The 15,071-nt window shown below is 39.7% G+C and overlaps 1 protein-coding gene across 1 annotated transcript in view; it reads right to left on the bottom strand.

Annotated features, from left to right (window-relative positions):
* Positions 1-15,071, bottom strand: part of USP9X (ubiquitin specific peptidase 9 X-linked) — a gene marked incomplete in the record, with an annotated part of 1,177,890 nt that overhangs the window by 817,302 nt on the left and 345,517 nt on the right. The window contains 1 exon segment of the mRNA XM_053706481.1: positions 10,121-10,233. Within this exon segment, the coding sequence (XP_053562456.1) occupies positions 10,121-10,233 (113 nt within the window).

The following is a 15,071-nucleotide window of genomic DNA, read 5'->3' as shown; positions in this document are numbered from 1 at the left end:
AACGCCTCTCTTTTTGTCTGGTTTACAGACAATTGAGAAAGATGGAATCTCCCCCTTGGAGGAGAATCTTTGAAATCTAGAAGATACCCCTGGGTTACGATTTCTACAGCCCAGGAGTCCTGAACGTCTCTTGCCCAGGCCTGAGCAAAGAGAGAGAGAGTCTGCCCCCTACTAGATCCGGTCCCGGATCGGGGGCTACCCCTTCATGCTGTCTTGGTGGCAGCAGCAGCAGGCTACTTGGCCTGTTTACCCTTGTTCCAAGCCTGGTTAGGTCTCCAGACTGGCCTGGATTGAGCAAAGTTCCCCTCTTGCTTTGCAGCAGGGGAAGAGGAAGCGGGACCACCTTTGAAGTTTCGAAAGGAGCAAAAATTATTTTGTTTGGTCCTTGTCTTATTTGACTTATCCTGAGGGAGGTCATGACCCTTCCCTCCAGTGATATCTGAAATGATCTCTTTCAATTCAGGCCCGAATAGGGTCTTACCTTTGAAAGGGATGGTCAAAAGCTTAGATTTAGATGACACGTCAGCCGACCAGGACTTAAGCCATAACGCTCTACGCGCTAAAATGGCAAAAACCTGAATTCTTTGCCGCTAATTTAGCCAGATGGAAAGCGGCGTCTGTAATGAAAGAATTAGCTAGCTTAAGAGCCCTAATTCTATCCAGAATATCATCTAATGGGGTCTCCACCTGAAGAGCCTCTACCAGAGCCTCAAACCAAAAGGCACCTGCAGTGGTTACAGGAACAATGCACGCTATAGGCTGGAGAAGAAAACCCTGATTAACAAAAAATTTCTTTAGGAGACCCTCTAATTTTTTATCCATAGGATCTTTGAAAGCACAACTGTCCTCAATAGGTATAGTTGTACGCTTAGCCAGAGTAGAAATAGTTCCCTCCACCTTAGGGACCGTCTGCCATGAGTCCCGCATGGTGTCAGATATGGGAAACATTTTCTTAAAAACAGGAGGGGGAGCGAACGGAATACCTGGTCTATCCCACTCCTTAGTAACAATTTCCGAAATCCTCTTAGGGACCGAAAAAACTGGAACCTCTAAATATTTGTCCATTTTACACAATTTCTCTGGAACTACAATAGGGTCACAATCATCCAGAGTCGTTAAAACCTCCCTGAGCAATAAGCGGATGTGTTCTAGTTTAAATTTATTAGCCGTCATATCTGAATCTGTCTGAGGAAACCTCTTTCCTGAATCAGAAATCTCTCACTCAGATAGAAAATCCCTCATCCCTACCTCAGAACATTGTGAGGGTATATCGGATACGGCTATTAAAGCGTCAGAAGGTTCAGCATTTGTTCTTAACCCAGAGCTACTGCGCTTCCCTTTCAACCCTGGCAGTTTAGATAAAACCTCTGTGAGGGTTGTATTCATAACTGAGGCCATATCTTGCAATAATTAGATGCACTAGAGGTACTTGGTGTCGCTTGTGCGGGAGTTACTGGTTGTGACACTTGGGGAGAACTAGATGGCAAAACCTGATTTCCTTCTGTCTGAGAATCAACCAGTGCCAAACTCTTATAAGTCAAAATATGCTGTTTGCAATTTATAGACATATCAGTACAAGTGGGACACATTCTAAGAGGGGGTCCACAATGGCTTCTAAACAAATTGAGCAATGAGTTTCCTCAGTGTCAGACATGTTGAACAGGCTAGTAATGAGACAAGCAAGCTTGGAAAACACCTTATTTAATGAAAAAAAAAACAATTTTGAAAAACGGTACTGTGCCCTTAAGAGAAACAAATGCATACACAAACTGCATAACTGCTTAAAATTACTCCAAATTTTCCGAAATTTTTGCAGTAGACACACTAAGCTATGGTAAGATTGCACCACAAGCAATTTAACATTTAACCCCAAAATAAGCAAACTGGATTGACAAACTGCCAAAAAACGGTAAAAACCCCTGTCAGCACCTTGCCACAGCTCTGCTGTGGCACCTACCTGCCCTTAGGGATAGATAATGTGGGGTAAGGCTTCAATTAGGCCCAAGAACTCCTCCAGGACCCTCCGGTGTTGTAGCTTGCTGCCTGACTGTATAAAACAACTGCGCAACTGAGGCGCGAAATTAGGCCCCGCCCACCTTACTCGATGTTGCTAAGGCCCTTAGAAAAATCTACCAAGAGTTTTTCCAGCCATGTGGGTTATCAAAACTCCAAAAAAGCCAAGTGTACCCTCAATATAGATGTCCCTTCAAATAATAAAAAACGTTACTCCCAAAACACAAACGTTTGTTATCTATCATTCAAACTGAGTGCCCATAAGTTAAGCCCTTAATGCAAGCAAGTAAAGCCCTAGACTAGGATTACTGCTTACCCTTCCCCTTATGGGGATACTGTCAGCCTTTCAGAGTTATCACAGTCTCTACAGAAAAAATGACTGAACATACCTCATTGCTGTATAGCAAGAAACTGTTCCTCACACTGAAGTTTTCCTGTACTCCTCAGCTTCTGTGGGAACAGCAGTGGACCTTAGTTACAAATGCTAAGATCATCATCCTCTAGGCAGAAATCTTCATCCATCTCCTGCCTGCGAGTAAATAGTACACACCGGTACTATTTAAAAATAACAAACTCTTGCATGAAGATAAAATAAAAACTAATAATTACCTCTTTCACTTTAACCTTCCTGCTTAGAGCCGGCAAAGAGAATGACTGGGGGGTGAAGTTAAGGGGGGAGCTATATAGACAGCTATGCTGTGGGTGCTCTCTTTGCCACTTCCTGTTAGGAAGGATAAAATCCCACAAGTAAGGATGAAACCGTGGACTCGGTACATCTTGCAAAAGAAAATGGTCTTACCCTCCAGGATCCATGCTGTGGAACAGGCACAGCCTCTCAAGTGTGACCATCTTGCAGCAGTGCTTCTGACATGGACTTGAGTGTGTAGCAGCAAGCAGTGAAACTCGTCAACACAGATTGCTCAGGAGCCGTTAGCGACAGTATGTATGGGTTCGGAGAAAAAAAACTTTCCCTGCATCTCCAGATTCTAACTTTAATCAATACTCTCACTGAGAGGATGACATGATTACTTAAAACTCCAGTCCTTTCTCGAAGGGAACATACCCATTACAGGACTATCCAAATCTTCTGACACTTCTCTGCCACCTCTTATAGTGCTGAAAGCCAAAGTATGACTGGGGGATAGGGGAAGTAGGAAGAATATGTAATCCTTTGGCTGCGGTGTTTTCTTTTACCTCCTCCTGGTGGCCAGCTGTTGTAATTCCAACAGTAAGGAATGAAGTTGTGGGCTCTCTCTGCCTTACGGAAGGAAAATATGGTGACCCAATAATAACCCCCTTAGTGCTCCGGTACCTCCTGATGTCTGGAAGAAAATAGATATTGAGCAATGAAAATGGTGCTACCGCTTCTTACTCCAGTAGTGCCAAGTGAAGGGAAGGGGCGGGAAGCATGCTTAGCCCTCTCCTGTGTGCGCCAAATCCACCACTTCCTCATCGCATATCCAGGTGACCAGAGCACTGAGGTATCGGAGCCTAAAACAATTTAAAGGGCCAGACTCCTTAATAAAGGCAGAGCCCAATAAGACCCAATAGGTATAATAAACACACTTAACATAAAAACTGAGAGGTCCCAATAAAACATAAATTATGCTTACCTGATCATTTTTCATCGTGGGGAGGAAAGTCCACAGCTTCATTCATTACTTTTGGGAATTAAGAACCTGGCCACCAGGGGGAGGCAAAGGTACCGTAGCCAAAGGCTTAAAAAACTCCCCAACTCCCCTCATTTAATTGTTTCATTGTTTTAAGTAATTCTCTCCTAGAGGTTTCTGTAAGATTATTTTGAAGATATTATTACATATTAATGGTTTTGAAGTTCTCAAAACTGTGAATTTGTGTCTGCAGAAATAACATGTTTTTTCTTCACAGCAAAAATGTTATAAAATAAACACAATTGAGAAATAGACTTTAAAAAGGATATAACCAAGAAAAAACTTTTGGGTTTAAGACAGGAGTATAAAATTTTCATATTTGCTTCATTCTCTTTGTCGAAGGAGAGCAATTCTCTACTTGGGCCTAGCTGAACATATTCAGTGAGACAGTGACAAGCGAGTAGCTCACAGTAGTGCATTGCTTCTGTATCTACCTATTTATGCTTTTCAACAATGGATAACAAAAGAACAAAGCAAATTAAATAAAAGTAAATTGGAAAGTGGTTTAAAATTTCATGTTCTTTCTGAATCATGACAGTTTAATTTTGACTTAACCGAAGCTATAATGCCATTGCTCCTCTGTAAATCTATGTACACAGAATTAACCCAAACAAAGTTTCAAGAAGCTCAATGAATAGGAGATTGTTTGGAGTGGAATAGATCTGCACAAGGACCTAAGAGTGAGAAGGAAGGTGCAAGCATTAATAATTAAATATGTTCTTGTTTTAATTAAGTTAATGGTTAGTTTTCTTTAGTTATATAAAACTATTTAAAATCATAATTAAATTAATCCCTTTTCTCCTTCCAATAAAGTACAGCTAAATGGTTGATCAAATATGAATGGTTAACCTATTACTGGAGATAGTTCACCTCCCAATGATTTCATTAAGTTCAATGATCTATCTATGCATATCTAATGTTACATAACCAAATCAGTAATGGTCTGATAGAACTGGAAAAATATGAAACGTTGTTATTCTAAAAATAATTAAACCATGATTTAAATGGACTTAAATCAAATCCACCCTAACCAGCTCTGCATACAAAACCCTGTAAGGCCATGCTGAAGCAATCAGAACTACTGATGATTCCTCCGGCCTGATCTTGGAAATTACTCTTGGAGGAGTAACCAGAGGAGGAAACAAAATAGGCCAGTTAAAAAGACCAAGGAGCTACTACAGCATCCACAAACTCCATCCGAGGATCCCTGGACCTCGCAAAGTACCTGAGAAGATTGTTGTTTAACTGTAAGGCCATCAGATCTATCTCTGGGAGCCCCCAAAAATCCACAATCTGACTGAAAACATCCTGATGGAGAGATCATTCCCCTGGATGCAGAGACTGACGGCTGAGAAAATCTGTTTCCTAGTTGTTCACTCCAGAAATATGAACTGCAGAAATTAGACAAAGATTGGCTTCTGTCCGTGAGATAATTTGAGACACTTCCCTCATTCCCTCAACCTTGATGTTTGATATAAGCCACGGCTGTAGCACTAGATCATGGGGTGGCACTCCAAGAAGAAACCTTTTGTGAAAAGTTGAATCTCACTGTGCAATGCAACATTGAAAGTGGAGATTGCAGGCGGACAGGTTCACTACTTGCAGACCTGTCCGCATGCCTGCAAGGATGGTAAATTTGGCCCTTTTGTCCTGGACAGAACAGTTGATTGTCTAAAGGGGTGTATCTAATTGAGACTATATTAAGAGACGTGAAAACCATTTTATTTTTTTTCATGATTCAGACAGAACACACAATTTTAAACAACTTTCCAATGTACTTTTTCAGTGAAATCTCATCACAGTTAAGCAAAGCATGACCTCAGCACTGCTGATTGACTATTTGGGTTTTTTAACTTGCAGCTGGACAGTACCCAAAGTATAACTGTCCATAGAGTACTTACTCTGGTGAGATGAATAAATGTTAAGGTAAAATATCTTCATTTTTTTACATAGAGATGTTCAGGTGATATTTTCTTGTCAGCTTTTTACAGTTATTCTGCATCACTTTCAAGTTATTTAGCATATGGGTATTATGATCCTTTCCAAGAGTGGAATAATTTTCGATGTCTTATGTTAACAATCTTTCAGATGTAGATTTGCTTTTGACATTCATGGTGGGATCAAACTGTTTTCCTCTAGAGTTGTATGGAAGGACATTGCATCCATCAGATTATCCTAGTATTCTTACTTTTTATTTTGTTTTTAGATCTCCAACTTGAAACTTATCTATAATATATTATAAAATTGCTTTTTTTGTTGTCTTGTTTTACTATTATTAAAGTGCACTTATAGATTAATAAAGTGTACCTTATTTGTTTAGCTTTGTATAACAAGCATTTGGTATGTCAACTATTGTATGTGCACTATTTGATAATATTGAATTTATGAAACATAAAAAAAATAATAATAATTGTCAAACAAAAACTGCATTATCAAAAAAGTACAGTTTTATCATTTGTTATAAATCCAAAACATTTTCTTTCATGACTCAGATAGAACATGCAATTACAATTTTTCCAATTTGTTCAATCCTTTGTTGATGGAGCTGTTATGCACTGCTGGCAGTAAGCTGAACACAACAGGTGAGCTAATGACAGACATATATATGTGCAGCCACCAAGCAGCAGTTAGCTCCTAGTAGTGCATTGCTCCTGACCCTACATAGGTTGATACCCAAGAGAACAAAGCTCAGGAACGAAACTACAGGGGGTGCAGAGCCCACAAATGCAACTAGGACCCAAGTGTGGGGGCCCAGCTTCAAAAAAATGAAACAAAAAAAAATGTATTAGGGGGTCAGACCATCTCACAGACTGTGGGCACAGGATACCTCCTAATGCAGACATGTAATCTGATTCACATTTTTTTTCTGTATTAAATGTTAAAAAAAAAATACAAAAATTATATGTATCAAATTCACTTTTTTTTTGGGGGGTGGGGGGCCTTCTTAGATTCTTGCACCTAGGCCCTGTGGTTTCTATAGGTATGTAAAAGTGTGCACAAGAGGCACCAAGCTGCTCCAACCCTAAAGTCCCTCACGTTAGGGAAAAAAAGATATGCAAAAGAATGAAAAATCAGGAGAAGCTCTAAACAAAGCTAAAGGTGCTACAATGAAAACAAAGTGAGATAAATGACTTGCTATGCAAATATGATTTAATCAGACAATTATAGAGGTACAAATCCTGCAAAGATAAAGTGCATAAATGTAGGGATATTAAAAAATCGGATGTCTCCGATATATTAAAACACAAAAATAAAAAACAAAAATAAAAATAAAAACAAATGACTACTGTTGCCAATATAGAACTTGTCTCTGTATTATGAGAGGAAGTCGACAATGAATAACAAATGTCCTCAGAAGAGAAAAAAAGGAGATCAAAGCCGGGTAAAGGTTAACCCGTTTTACCTTCAGGCGTACCGTCCGTGTGTTTGGAATCACCTCCGTGAGGCGTATGTATATCTCGTGACGTCACTGATCGGGAGGCGTTGTCTCTGAAGGGAAATCCTATTGGTCAGGATAACTTGACAGATGAACTATAGCGGCTGCTATATTATAGATGTAAATCCCCGCTCTTAGTGCAAGACCGCACGCAGGGTTGTAGTATATCCAGATCTCTCTTATAGACCTTGTAGTATACGGACTTTGATGTGCAACTTGGGACCGGCTTGACTTAGGCGCGTGGCCCTTCACAATGCGGTCCTCGTGCTCTCCGTGGATAGCTGAAAAGCTTGTTATTTCAACAGAGTGTTAGAGTCATTATAGACAATATATGAAGTGTAAGGTAGCTGTAACTTCTCATCAACGCGTTTCTCCCTCTTTCAGGGCTTTCTCAAGATGAATTAGCTCCAGTCACAGCTTCCTTTTAAACAGTCCAGACTCATACCTATTGGTCAGGTTAGATTAATTTGTCTGACAGGTGTGCTCATTACAATTGATCTATTGGCAACAGTACTGGCAACTTAAATAAAAGAGACACAGGACTTTTCTAAAAATAAACATTTTCACTAATATAGGTTAAGAATATAGCTATATGTGCATAAATATTTATATATTTGCATATTTGCAACAATTCATCTGCAGTCAGTAAAATAACAATATATATAAAACTCCATTTAGATAAAAACATGCTTTCCAAGAACAGTATTAATGTTACTGAAAAAAGGGGTATTTAAGAGAACGACAATACATCCTCACTAAGGTGTTGTCAATCTTATGACTTAGTGCTAAAAAATAAAAACTGAATGTTTACTACTGTGCATAGAGAAAATTAATGAGTGAAAAAAATGCATATACATGCTGCAAAAAAAAAAATATATATATATATATATATATATATATATATATATATATATGGAGAATATATAACTGCAGTTATCTGCCGATGTGTGAAATTATATATATGTGCTTACATTGAAACAAGTGATCGTATATATATTAGAAGATAGTGACCATTATTATGGAATTCTTAAAATGTCACAGAAGTCCTATAATTAAATTCAAAACTGTATGTGTACACCCCATATTACAGAGGCATCCAATCTTTTCATTATATCATGTGGCTATTATTTAGACATTTAACTTAAAAAGTGAAAAAAATGAAAGTAAAAATTAGTGAAAGTAAAAATTATATATTTGAACAGAGAGTTTAGAAATCGTACTTTGGATATGGAATTAATCTAAAACGAAGGGTGAAATGTCGAGTTCAGAATTCAAGCCAGCTGGATATAAAGTATCATACTTGTATATGTATTCTGCTTCTTTTATACATAGTAACTTATCTATGTTGCCTCCTCTCCAGTGGCACTTAATATGTTGTATTCCCCAGAAGGTTAAATCCTTTGTTTGCCCTTTATGTACTTCTTTAAAATGCTTGTAAAGTCTAGTGTCTTCTCTTTCTTTCTCTATACATAAAAGGTGCTCCCTAATCATATCCTTTAGCATCCTTTTTGTTTTTGTTATTTTCTCTTCTGAGGACATTTGTTATTCATTGTCAACTTCCTCTCATAATACAGAGACAAGTTCTATATTGGCAACAGTAGTCATTTGTTTTTATTTTTATTTTTGTTTTTTATTTTTGTGTTTTAATATATCAGAGACATCCGATTTTTTAATATCCCTACATTTATGCACTTTATCTTTGCAGGATTTGTACCTCTATAATTGTCTGATTAAATCATATTTGCATAGCAAGTCATTTATCTCACTTTGTTTTCATTGTAGCACCTTTAGCTTTGTTTAGCGCTTCTCCTGATTTTTCATTCTTTTGCATATCTTTTTTTCCCTAACGTGAGGGACTTTAGGGTTGGAGCAGCTTGGTGCCTCTTGCGCACACTTTTACATACCTATAGAAACCACAGGGCCTAGGTGCAAGAATCTAAGAAGGCCCCCCCAAAAAAGTGAATTTGATACATATAATTTTTGTATTTTTTTTTTAACATTTAATACAGAGACAAGTTCTATATTGGCAACAGTAGTCATTTGTTTTTATTTTTGTTTTTTATTTTTGTGTTTTAATATATCGGAGACGTCCGATTTTTTAATATCCCTACATTTATGCACTTTATCTTTGCAGGATTTGTACCTCTATAATTGTCTGATTAAATCATATTTGCATAGCAAGTCATTTATCTCACTTTGTTTTCATTGTAGCACCTTTAGCTTTGTTTAGCGCTTCTTCTGATTTTTCATTCCCTGTGGTTTCTAGTTACGCCTCTAACAAAGCTAATTAGATAATAGAAGTAAATTGGAAAATTGTTTAAAATTGCACAATCTAACCAAATCATGAAATAAAATTTTGGAATTTCCTGCCCCTTTGACATCTAGTGAAAATTACTTTAGGTCAAAACTAAAAGTCCAAAAATGACCAAAATGAAACACGCTAATAAATTATTCCCTTTGTCAGAACCATGAGAAAGTATCTCTTTTCTAGTACGCAAATATTGCACATATATTTATGTAGATAATTATGGAATAATTTAAACAATTTTGTTACATCTAGCAATATAAAGGTCGTAGCTTAGAAGTGTAAAAAAATGTTTAAAATTGAAAGATCACATATGAATTTTTTTTACTTCATCATATTTGTTAAAAAAAAAATCTACCAATTTAATATCTATAAACACTTTTAAAATGATCAATCAGTACCACACACACATACCTTTATATACACAAAAATCAGACCTGCAGGCAATGGATCACAGAGTGCCAGCTGTAGAGAAGAGTACTCTTTGCCGTAGATAGGCAACAACTAGATAAGCAGTGTGGCATAAACAAAGCCAGATAAAGCACCAGAGAGCTGTGAAGCTAAGAACACCAATGTCATAGCACTAATTTTCAGGTCTTTAAGTCAGATTCTCAAGCCCCAATAAATATATAGTCAAGAAGACATGTTCAATTATCAAACTGATCAGAAGAAATTAGTTATTATAAACAAACTTACATGAATCTCGAACTTCCAGCCACTCACTGCCTCATCCGTGAGAATTTTTGTAAAAGAGATTGTAAGCCCATCTCGAAAGAATCGTTGGCATGCTTCACTTTTCACATCAAGGCCTATGGAAAGTGGAAAGAAAAAAAAGCAGATCTTTACTAACTTACAAAAAAAAAATAAGAAATTCTTCACAAGCTGCGTAACAAAGTGATCATAGACTACATTTTTTTAAATGTTGAAGTATCATGCATTGCTCTCAAAAGAATACCTTTATTAAAAAAAACCTCACTCAAATAACTGCGTAGAATGGAATAAATAGGGTATGGCATACCCCATAGATCCTTACTGCAGTATACTTCCACTGCTACGCTGAAATAAGCAGCCACACTTCCCTACAGTTCCCTACTTATTTCATAGTGTATGGGGAAAAGTATTCATTGATTTTTATAAAACATTCATAAAAATATTAAGTGTATTGAAAGGAAACTTTAAAGCTGCTTAAAATAAAAACAAAAACAACAACAAAAAAACAGTTCTTGATTACCTAATAAATTCATGTATTTCATGATGGTGAGAGTCTACAAACTATAACATGGGATTAAAGTCCAGTCCTACAGGAGGAGGCAAAACACCCCACACAACAAAGATTTGACCCACTCCACTTTCCAATGATTCCTTAGTCATACACAATGCTCCCTCTAAGGCAACATTTTGTGAGCGGCCCATCAGTGAAACAGTTGGAGAACCATACCCTGCAGTTAGCAAACACTACACAATGCAGAAAGCTATGGGTCCCTTATTAACGGTTTCATTAAAAGGCCGCTCACAAAATGTGGCCTTAGAGGGTACACTGGTCTTACACATGTCCAAAAAGAGAGGAAAAAATAAGAAATTAGGAAAGGAAAATCAAGGTAAAAAAAAAGTGTAATCTGCTACTACCGCCAACTTTTATGGAGAAACCAAGGACAGGTCTTGTGGACAATCGCCATCATGAAAGAAATTAGTGTATCAGTTAAGCAGAAATTTAGTTTAATTTCATAAGATGGTGAGAGTCCACAAGCCATTAAATATGGGATCCCATATCCAAGTTGTGAAGTCTACGAGACAATAAAATAGGATGGGGGGGGGGGGGGGCAGTTAAGACAGGTAGAGTTACTAAACAGAACTTTGTTGTAATCTCCATTTCACTGTTGCAACTTTTAAAGTTGCAATGGATGTAAGTGTAGTGTGCCAAAACAAATGGCATCTGATGCCACTACCATGAGAGTACCTACTTCCAAGCATTAAAGAAATGTAGAAAGAAGAGTTTGTTGGAAAAGGTCACAGGCCTTCTGCAATTTGAGTTTAAAAGCACCTGTGTTAAGCCCTGAAAAACAGAATTTATGCTTACCTGATAAATTACTTTCTCTTGCGGTGTATCCAGTCCATGGCTTCATCCTTTACTTGTGGGATATTCTACAGGAAGTGGCAAAGAGAGCACACAGCAGAGCTGTCCATATAGCTCCCCCTCTAGCTCCACCCCCCAGTCATTCGACCAAAGAAACCATAGGGTGCAGTGGTGACTGTAGTTTAAACAAAACATTTTTTACCTGACTTAAATGCCAGGGCGGGCCGTGGACTGGATACACCGCAAGAGAAAGTAATTTATCAGGCAAGCATAAATTCTGTTTTCTCTTGCAAGGTGTATCCAGTCCACGGCTTCATCCTTTACTTGTGGGATACCAATACCAAAGCTTTAGGACACGGATGAAGGGAGGGAACAAGACAGGTACCTTAAACGGAAGGCACCACTGCTTGCAAAACCTTTCTCCCAAAAATAGCCTCCGAAGAAGCAAAAGTATCGAATTTGTAAAATTTGGCAAAAGTATGCAGTGAAGACCAAGTCGCTGCCTTACAAATCTTTTCAACAGAAGCCTCATTTTTGAAAGCCCATGTGGAAGCCACTGCTCTGGTAGAATGAGCAGTAATTCTTTCAGGAGGCTGCTGGCCAGCAGTCTCATAGGTCAATCGGATGATGCTTTTCAGCCAAAAGGAAAGAGAGGTAGCAGTCGCTTTCTGACCTCTCCTCTTACCAGAATAGATAACAAACAAGGAAGATGTTTGTCTGAAATCCTTAGTTGCTTGTAAATAGAACTTTAAAGCACGAACTACATCAAGATTGTGTAACAGACGTTCCTTCTTCGAAGAAGGATTAGGACACAGAGAAGGAACAACTATTTCCTGGTTAATATTCTTGTTAGAAACAACTTTAGGAAGAAAACCAGGCTTGGTACGCAAAAATACCTTATCTGCGTGGAACACTAGGTAAGGTGAATCACACTGTAAGGCAGATAATTCTGAAACTCTTCGAGCAGAAGAGATAGCTACTAAAAACAAAACTTTCCAAGATAACAACTTAATATCTATGGAATGTAAAAGGTTCAAACGGAACCCCTTGAAGAACTGAAAGAACTAGATTTAGACTCCATGGCGGAGTCACAGGTTTATAGACAGGCTTGATTCTGACTAAAGCCTGAGCAAACGCTTGAACGTCTGGTACCTCTGCCAGACGCTTGTGTAAAAGGATAGACAGAGCGGATATTTGTCCTGTTAAGGAACTAGCTGACAAACCTTTCTCCAATCCTTCATGGAGAAAGGACAATATCCTGGGAATCCTAATCTTACTCCATGAGTAACCCTTGGATTCACACCAACAAAGATATTTCCGCCATATCTTATGGCAGATTTTCCTGGTGACAGGCTCTCTAGCCTGAATCCGAGTATCTATAACTGACTCAGAGAACCCACGCTTTGATAGAATTAAGCGTTCAATCTCCAAGCAGTCAGATGTAGAGAAACTAGATTTGGATGCTTGAACGGACCCTGTATTAGAAGATCCTGCCTCATTGGCAGTGTCCATGGTGGGACAGATGACATGTCCACTAGGTCTGCATACCAAGTCCTGCGTGGCCACGCAGGCGCTATCAGAATCACTGAAGCCTTCTCCTGCTTGATTCTGGCGACCAGACGCGGGAGAGGAAACGGTAAAAAAACATAAGCCAGATTGAAGGACCAAGGCGCTGCTAGAGCATCTATCAATACCGCCTTGGGGTCCCGGGACCTGGACCCGTAGAGAGGAAGTTTGGCGTTCTGACGGGACGCCATCAGATCCAATTCTGGAGTGCCCCATAGCTGAGTCAGCTGGGCAAATACCTCCGGGTGGAGTTCCCACTCCCCCGGGTGAAAAGTCTGACGACTTAGAAAATCCGCCTCCCAGTTGTCTACTCCTGGGATGTGAATTGCTGAGAGATGGCAGGAGTGATCCTCCGCAAACCTGATTATTTTGGTTACTTCCGTCATCGCTAGGGAACTCTTTGTTCCCCCCTGATGATTGACGTAAGCTACAGTCGTGATGTTGTCCGACTGAAATCTGATGAATTTGGCCGCAGCTAGTTGAGGCCATGCCTGAAGAGCGTTGAATATCGCCCTCAGTTCCAGAATGTTTATCGGGAGAAGAGTTTCTTCCCAAGACCATAAGCCCTGAGCTTTCAGGGAGTCCCAGACCGCACCTCAGCCTAACAGACTGGCATCGGTCGTTACAATGACCCACTCTGGCCTGCGGAAACATATTCCCTGAGACAGGTGGTCCTGAGACAACCACCAGAGAAGAGAATCTCTGGTCTCCTGGTCCAACTGAATTTGAGGAGACAAATCTGCATAATCCCCATTCCACTGTTTGAGCATGCATAGTTGCAGTGGTCTGAGGTGTATCCGAGCAAAAGGGACTATGTCCATTGCCGCTACCATTAATCCGATTGCCTCCATGCACTGAGCTACAGATGGCCGAGGAATGGAATGAAGAACTCGGCAAGTAGTTAAAAGTTTCAACTTTCTGACCTCCGTCAGAAATATTTTCATTTCTACTAAATCTATTAGTGTTCCTAGGAAGGGAACCCTTGTGAGTGGGGACAGAGAACTCTTTTTGACGTTCACCTTCCACCCGTGAGACCTCAGAAAGGCCAATACAATCTCTGTGTGAGCCTTGGCTCTGTGAAAGGACGGCGCCTGAATTAAGATGTCGTCCAAATAAGGCGCCACTGCTATGCCCCGCGGTCTTAGAACCGCCAGAAGGGACCCTAGCACCTTTGTGAAAATTCTGGGAGCAGTGGCTAAACCGAATGGAAGAGCCACAAACTGGTAATGCTTGTCTAGGAAAGCGAACCTGAGGAACTGATGATGATCTTTGTGGATAGGGATATGCAGGTACGCATCCTTTAGATCCATGGTAGTCATATATTGACCTTCCTGGATCATAGGTAAGATTGTCCGAATGGTCTCCATCTTGAATGATGGGACTCTGAGGAATCTGTTTAGAATTTTAGATCCAGGATTGGTCTGAAAATTCCTTCTTTTCTGGGAACCACAAACAGGTTTGAGTAAAAACCCAGACCTTGTTCTGCAATTGGAACTGGGTATATCACTCCCATCGTATGTAGATCTTCTACACAGCGTAAGAATGCCTCTTTCTTTGTCTGGTCTGTAGACAGACGAGAAATGTGGAACCTTCCCCTTAGAGGGGAGTCCTTGAATTCTAGATATCCCTGGGTAACAATCTCTAATGCCCAGGGATCGTGAACATCTCTTGCCCAGGCCTGAGCGAAGAGAGAGAGTCCGCCCCCTACTAGATCTGGTCCCGGATCGGGGGCTACCCCTCCATGCTGTCTTGGTAGCAGCAGCAGGCTTTTTGGCCTGTTTACCCTTGTTCCAGCCCTGGTAAGGCTTACAGGTTGCCTTGGGCTGTGAAGTTACCCTTTTGCTTTGCAGCTGTAGAGGCTGAAGCGGAACCGCTCCTGAAGTTACGAAAGTAACGAAAATTAGCTTTGTTTCTAGCCTTAAAGGGCTTGTCCTGAGGGAGAGCATGGCCCTTTCCCCCGGTGATTTCTGAAATAATCTCTTTCAATTCTGGCCCGAAAAGCGTCTT

Source organism: Bombina bombina, chromosome 3, assembly GCF_027579735.1.
Source record: "Bombina bombina isolate aBomBom1 chromosome 3, aBomBom1.pri, whole genome shotgun sequence".
Classification (NCBI taxonomy): domain Eukaryota; kingdom Metazoa; phylum Chordata; class Amphibia; order Anura; family Bombinatoridae; genus Bombina; species Bombina bombina.
The sequence above is the reverse complement of the archived record's forward strand: the minus strand, read 5'-3'. Positions and strand labels throughout refer to the sequence as shown.